The sequence below is a fragment of the Morone saxatilis genome, unplaced genomic scaffold (genome assembly GCF_004916995.1).
Source record: "Morone saxatilis isolate NCDOM2014 unplaced genomic scaffold, NCSU_SB_2.0 Contig2, whole genome shotgun sequence".
Taxonomy (NCBI): Eukaryota; Metazoa; Chordata; class Actinopteri; family Moronidae; genus Morone; species Morone saxatilis.
Window position 1 is genome coordinate 98,732 of NW_023339762.1, and position 7,700 is coordinate 106,431.

A 7,700-nucleotide genomic window follows, 5' to 3' on the forward strand; every position below is an offset into this window, starting at 1 on the left:
CAGTCCTCTGGGGCAGGGCGAGATGCTTCAGGGCCAAGGCAAGGTTCTGATCCAACTTCTCACACTCTTTCAATGGACTCTGACAATATAGACAGGTCACACTTGTAACAACACTCGTTTTTCTTCTGTGTCCTCTCTCCCCTTCTATAAACATTTCTTTGCATGCTGTTATTTATGTTAAATTTCTTACTTCTAGACACAGTCTGATTTCATTTAAATCCAGTATCAAAAATATCAAAACAAAATCATTCCAAATGCATGCAACAGTTTCGGAGCCCTCAAGCTCTCTCCTACTTACTTGCTCATCATCCAATAGTAAAGCTTCCTGTGGAGCTGTACTGTCAAGCAGGAAGTGGGCCATGTCGAGAGCCAAGTCCTAACCACAACAAACACATTGATGCTGCCATCATTATTGTGAAAAACTCAAACCCATAACAGACAAGTCTGTTGTGCCTTCTAGTGAACTAGTCTAACAGAAAGGGACTAAAACGTTTTTCATTATTTAGTTTAAGATTGTAATCAAAACTCTGTGTATCTAAATTACCTTAATATATCTGTGTCAGCAGATATATTAGCCGGCCTAGCTGTATTTTTTTTACAATGCATATAGTAGTATGCTAGGTTTCTTTGAAGTAGGAACGAAGACAAATGCATGTTGTTCTAAATTGGGTTGGGAAATAAATTATTTAATCCACCAAGGACAAAAAGTGTCCAATCTAATGCCATGAAAGGACTGTACTGTTACCTGTACAAAGCAGAAGGTCTCCTGTGAGTGTGTGTCCACTGGTCCACCAGGCCTAGCAAAACACAATTTCACCAAGACCTGCTCACACACATTATGGGCTACACACACACACACACACTTGTTAACATCTTTGATTTAGGTTTGAAATATTTCAGATCTTGAATAGCAGCTGTGAGGAAATAAGGGTTTAATAAGATACAAGTTGATTTATTTAGTATTTTACAACATAAGGTTTTATAACAAGATTAAGTTGTAGTTAAGTTATAAATAAAACTATTTTACATCGGGGAGTGTTGAAGATACATTTAGCAGTCTCACAGCCTGTGGGAAGAAGGTGTCTTTAAGTCTGGTGGTACAGCAGCATAAACTTCTGTATCTCTTGTCGATACGGCAGCAGGGTTGAACAGGCTTTAGTTGGCGTGTGTGCTGTCTTTTAACACAATATCGCTGATGCTGGATAAATGCGTATCTATAATCTTTTGTGTATGTGTCTTTGCCTATTTTTTCCTTAAATCCTTGGTTCTGCTGACTTTAAGCAGTAGCTCGTTATTTGTGAAACCATCTGCAAGATTGCTCAATATGCTACAGGGATGTTATTTAGTGGCCATAAATGTGTAAAATGTGTGTAGTACCTGGACACACAGCCTGCAGTGTGACGTGGCTGACTCGCAGTGTGCTGGTCAGATGGTTTTGAGTGGATCCTAAGAATAGAAGATAAAACTCCACTTCTTCATCTTCTCTCACAGCCCAACACGCATCATCATCGTTGAGCTCAACACTCAACACACACTCTCCCTGAGAGAGACACAGAGGCAGTGATATCAATTTGATATGTGAAGATAAGGACTGTTGATTTTAGCAAAAAGCCTAAATATACACAGTGTAGAGAGCTACTTTGACCTCAGTGTTTGGACCAGTGATACTGATGTTAAGTCTCCAAGGGTAAAAAAAATGAAAATTACTTCAAACATTTAAAAAACATTGTTTTATTTACAAGGGCTTAAAGGAAATTGTCATCAAACCACTGAATTATGTGGGACCAGTATTTAAAAACAAATAAGCAAAGAAAAGCTAAGAGAACTTGGCACCTTTTAGGAAATTTATTGAGCTCCAGAAATACTTCTTACTTATTCAGTGATTCAAACCACTTAAATTTCAGTTAGAATTTTAATTTAATTTCATGTTGCCGTTACCAGACATTTATAAAATACAGTATTATGTGGAAATTATTTTCTTTATAAACACCTGAGAGCTGGGGCTATTGGTGCCCTACTACAGTGGCTCTTCACCTGGGTTCTGGGGACCCTCAGGGGTCCCTGACGTTATTTCGGAGAATTGGGGAATGTTTTATTAGGGGCCGAGCCAGCGACCGCTGGAGGTCCCTATTGTATTTGCTATGTTTCTTCTTACCTATAATTTTGCTTACCTATTATTTTTAGCGCCTTTGACTGTGTTTTTGGCCCCCCTGAACATATACAAACACTCAAATTTATTTGGCAAAGTTGTCAGGGCCTTGTGAAAAAATTGATATTCTATGTGTCGCTTTCGGGTCTGCCACTAGATGGCGGCTACTATTGATCGAAAACAGTATTTTGACTTTTTGATTCTTAATAACTCCCACATCATTTGTCCGCACATTCAAAAAGCTTATATCCACCGGCGTTCGGTGAATGGAGCTGAATCTTCCCATAATAGGCCCCACGCCACTTCTGCTTATAATTTTTTTTGCTAGAGCCGCAAAATGTTTTCGTAAACTACTTTTTCGTATTTCCTCCTATGCGCTTTGTCCAAATCGTACGGAATTTTTCACGTAGCATCTGGGAAACGCCTGGCAATAAAGTAATTTGAAAATTTTTTTGAATTTCAAAAAATAAGACGCTATAAAAGTAAGACTTCCTGTAGAATTTTCGTCAAAAAAGAAGTGGGAAGGTCAACAAGTTGGCATTTGAATTCCGTGCTCATTTTTGGTGAATTTTTCAACCTTGTAAATTTGAACGAACTCCTAGGGAATTTGTCGGATCTGCTTCAAAATTGGTCAGTACAGTCAAAAAATGGTGCTGATTAAAAGGTTGCTATTTGTGACTGTACGTTGAAGGGTGGCATGCCGTCAAAGTTGGCCATTTTGAATTCTGTGGTCATACAAACTGTAGATGAAAAGTTGAGCTATTTGTGACTGTACGTCAAACCGCGTGCCAGTGACGACTTGTCGAATTCAGCCGATTCGCCATAAAACAGTACTGTGTGCAATGTCCAATCTCCAATAAACTTCATATATTCTGTAACAGTCTCGCCCTGAACACGTCCTCATAACTTCAGCGTACGTGGTCCAATCTCAATGAAACTTCACGTGTTTGATAACAGTCCCACCCTGAAGACGTCTACATGACAATATTCAGACATAGTGGTAGCGCCACCTACTGGCAACAGGAAGTAAGCGCTGTGTGGCGATTTTGAGCTGATTTACGTGAAATTTTCATGTTGTGGTCCACATTTGTTACGACGGCATGTAAAGCGGCCGGAGCACGCCCCGACTTGCAGCTTTAATTTGTTTTACATTTACTTTTCTTCACAGAAGTGAACCAAATGATGTGTTTATAAATGCATAGGTTAGAATTTTGACATTCAAGCTTTAATTAGGTATCACAAACAGCAGTCAATCAGAAATGGTTAGAAATATGACATTCTACTTTTATTTAAACAACCAATCAAAAATGTCAAACAATCAGATAAGACATATTATTAATTTTATTAAATGAAAGAGCTGTGTGTGGAGGACCTGTATGAATAACTGATCAGCTACTGTGGATTGTTGTTGGGAAAGTAAGAAGAATTAGACTGGTCCTTTCCCTAACAGTGGGTAACACTGCGCATATTTGACCCACATACTGCCCCAGCCAGAGGGGCGGGAAGTAGCCTGGGACTTGTTGCTTTGAATGCCATCAAGATGAGCTTGTATTTGGCCACATCTGCCTGAAAGGGCTGAACCACCCAGACAGGAACATCAAGGTTTAAGAGGTCCTTCAAGTGGATTTTCATGTCAACCCTTATGATCCTCAGGTGGTCAATGTAAATAAGGAGACATGCCACATGTCATTATGCAGCATGTGACTTTTGGCCGTTAAATATGGCAGAATTAATTTAGCAGGTTTTTGCAATTTCAGGCAACTTAAACCACCTAAATGTCGCATGTCTGGTCATTTCCTTTTATTCTTAGACTTATTATAGACTTTTAATTAAGACTTTTATAACACTGCATAACAGTTGCAGTGGTGTCTCAGCCGATATAAAGCTGCCTGATGGCTGTGGCTCATGTCAGGTGAAACGTCTGTTTTAGATTGTTATGACTGTATAGTTTGTGTTAATACACGTTGGAAACTTTGTATTGTGTGCAGTAATGCAAGTGAAGACACTTCTTTCTTTCACGGGAAATCAGAATGTAGTATCCGTCTTGTTACCAGTTACAAGTATCTTCAGAAAGTAGCTATAACTTTATCCAGAGAACTGATTTTGAACCTCTTTTGACTGCTGTATGTTTGGAAAATTAATGGAACATCATTAGAAAATGTAAAAGTTCTATATGTAACTTTCAGAAAACCGTTATTAATGACACCAGATTAGTCTGGGTGAAGCTAGCTGACAGTAAATTGCTACATTAGCCAGCTAGGAGTTCGTCCATTTTAGCAAGCAAGCTAACATTAGCCAGCTAAAACCTCATATTACAATATATTCCACAAGCTTTGTAGTAATATTAGCTTAGATTTTTGACTTTGTGTCGGACTCTGTGTTGGGTGCTGGTCATTTGTTGAAGTAAGTGGACTCCATTTATAGGCTAACATTAGCTAGTGTTGCACACCATTGACACTGCAGGTAAGTGTAGAGAGAAGGCACTCGGGTGCATCCCGACACAGAAACACATATAAATCAGTCCACAGGCAACCGGGGGGAAAGTCGGGGATAAGTGATTGCTAAAAAATATGCAAAAAATGCTTCAGAATCTAGGTAATTTAACATGGAGTGATCTAAAGAATGCACAATGACTCTGTAACAAGCTATCAATAGTTAGTATCCAGTCTCACTAAATGTGGAGAGGGTGTCTGCTCCCAGAAACACGGATAGCTGTTCCACAGGAGAGAGCTGGAACTGAAGCTCTGGCTCTGCTACTTAGAGACTATAGGAACCACAAGTAGATTTGGATGCAGCTCAATAGCAGAAAAACAGTTTAAATATATATTTTTTTTAACATTTCACAGTTTTCACATGAAATTGTTCACACTCAGTTCACAATGTATTCATTTGGAAATCTAAATCTAAACCAGAACAGGCTGACCTGTAGCACAAAGAGAGCAGACTTTTCTTTTAATCATTTATGAGGCTGACTGCCCTTCAAAAAGCTCCCCCTGTCTGGTAAACACACAGACACACACACTCCAATTACAGCCAATTATGTCCTAATCAATGAAGGAGATTCACATTCTCCAATGAAAATCTGATAACAGCTTAACAGCCAGGGAGGTCAACCTGAACCCTCTCTATTCGTTTCCATGGGGCCAGAAGAACAACATGAGGGCTTTGAAGACCGGGAGAGAAACACAGCAATGACAAGTCTATCTGCAAGGTTCAGTGGGACTTTTTAAGACCTCAGTAATCTTCAGGGTAGAGTTTAAGAGTTGTTTCTAACCTGTGAAACTGCAAATGAGCAGACCAAGAAAAACACCATATCAATCTAAAGCCCAATTCAGACAGGATTAACATTACAGGGGGAGGTGGGGGAATGAAAAGTTTTGTTGGTGTTGACATGTTTCTGTCTGTAGACAGATGAGCAAAAATAGTTTAGACTTTTTCAACTCCATTTTTGCACAAATTCCACTTTTAAATCTAAGGACTTCAGTCTCTATGGGGTTTAATTTCAGGAGGTCCAGTGAGTTCACAGGAAAACAGCAGGTTATTGTGGCTGTAATTATTACTTATTACATTTGCGCTCTGGACAGGATTAAAATCACTGACCAGCGCAGGTAATGTTAAAATCACCTCTCCAAGTCCAAACAGGGCTGTATTTGATGCCCTCGGAATGAGACTCAACAATCAAGTTTGGATTTGGGGTTGTATAAGGTACTTATCCATAGTATATATTACCTACAGTAGATGGTGGTCTGCACGTCCCCAGTTTGAAGAACCACACAGGAGTAACAGTAGCTAATCTATTTACTGCTGTGGACAGGGGCTAACCTTGGTAGGCAATGGTGGTGAACAACTCCCATGCTCCAAAAACTTTTCTTATTGTTTGGATGTGAGAAACCCCCAAGCAACATAAATTAGGCAATGGACGTTTAAATGGACTTGTTACTTTTGTCTTACCTGAAAATAGTGGACAGCTGCTTGATTCTCCACCGTAATGTCAACAGACCTTACGGTGGAGCATAACAGTTCAGGCAGTGTGAGCTAAGCTAAGCTTTATTAACTAACTACTGTTGCAAAGCTCGGTTAATGTGTGCATCTGTGTGGGTCTTCTTCTACTAAATCCTCCTGTCTGCTAACCTAGATAATAAGTGTGGCTTACAGGTAGGAACACTACTTATCGTTGCCCTCTGGTGGTGGAGGATTAATAACTAGATACATTTGTCCCACAGCAATACTAAAATGATATAGCTGACGCGTGTGCGTTAATAAGAGATCAATTGGTAAAGTAATTCCATTACTTTTGAGAGAAATAACTAGTAACGGTAATTACTTACACATTTTCAGCAGCACAAGCATGTTTCAAAAATGTTACACTGAAAATGTTATTAATTATTATTAATTATTTTACTACAGACAGTGTGGGACAGAAGAAGGAATGTCAGGTTGCTGATTGGTTCTGCTGTGACAAAAATATTTGTTCACTGTGCTGATCCACTTGTATGATTGGCTCCTTGGCCAGCCTGTGATTGGTTACTCAGTTCCACATGCATATCTGCTTTAAATTGCACAGTTTAGGATAATATTAGCTGGTTTACTTGTTCATTTCAGCAGTTAACCTGCTCTTTGATTGTGCTGTCAGTCTGCTTGTTTGTTATTATGTGAGTAACAGCAATTATTAATTACCATTAAAAAGATGAATGGCATCTAGACTTATCGGTCCATGCTTTTAAAATTGAATAAATAAAGGGATATTCTCAATCAACACAGCTTCTGTGTAAGCATGGTAGTCATCTTCTTCATGCATATTTTCTTTAAAGTTTTTCAGTGTGTCCTCTGTGCTGACCCTTGTTACCTCACCTGAGGACAGAGTCACTCCAGCTTTACGAGAGCCAACAGGCATTTATCTGACACTAACAAGGCCTGTATTTATCTGGCCGCTGATACGAACCATTGGTCAGTCAATGGCTGTGTAAGGTCAAGGAAGTGGAGTGATTAGAGGGACTTTGGAATGCATTAACAAAGTCTCATGACTGACAACTAGCTGCCTTGTCACCATCCATCATAGCTCCTGAGCAGGCCTCATCATTGGAGGAAGACAGTGGCTTTATTTATGTGTGTAGTAACACATGCCCTTCCTGTCCATGCCTCAGGTGTGACGAGTGTCGGCTCTGCTATCACTTTGGGTGTCTGGACCCCCCGCTGAAGAAATCTCCCAAGCAGACAGGATATGGCTGGATCTGCCAAGAGTGTGACACATCCTCCTCCAAGGTAAGTGTGTGCTGTATGTGTGTGCAAGCAACAAAGAGGGGGAGGGTGGTGGGGGATGGGGTTGAGTTGGGGTAGGGATGACTTGTTTGATAAGATATCAGTATGTACGTATAGGCTTGATGTTTGTTTTAACTTACCAATAAGAGGGCTCGTCAGTGATTGTGCCTCCTATGTTGGGGATTAATACCAACTGGCAATGTTGGTACTGTCATTTGATTAATGCAATATGCACCGGTCAGCCGTAACATTATGAACAACATTATGCAGCGCCATACCAACAAACTGTGAT

At 39.8% G+C, this 7,700-nt stretch overlaps 1 protein-coding gene across 1 annotated transcript in view; it reads right to left on the reverse strand.

Annotated features, from left to right (window-relative positions):
* The window catches only part of LOC118330518, a gene marked incomplete at both ends in the record, with an annotated part of 12,291 nt that extends 10,751 nt beyond the window's left edge, over positions 1–1,540 (reverse strand). The window contains 4 exon segments of the mRNA XM_035665086.1: positions 1–79; positions 299–376; positions 746–843; positions 1,378–1,540. Coding sequence (XP_035520979.1) covers positions 1–79; positions 299–376; positions 746–843; positions 1,378–1,540 — 418 coding nt within the window.
* Between the last annotated feature and the right edge of the window lie 6,160 nt (positions 1,541–7,700).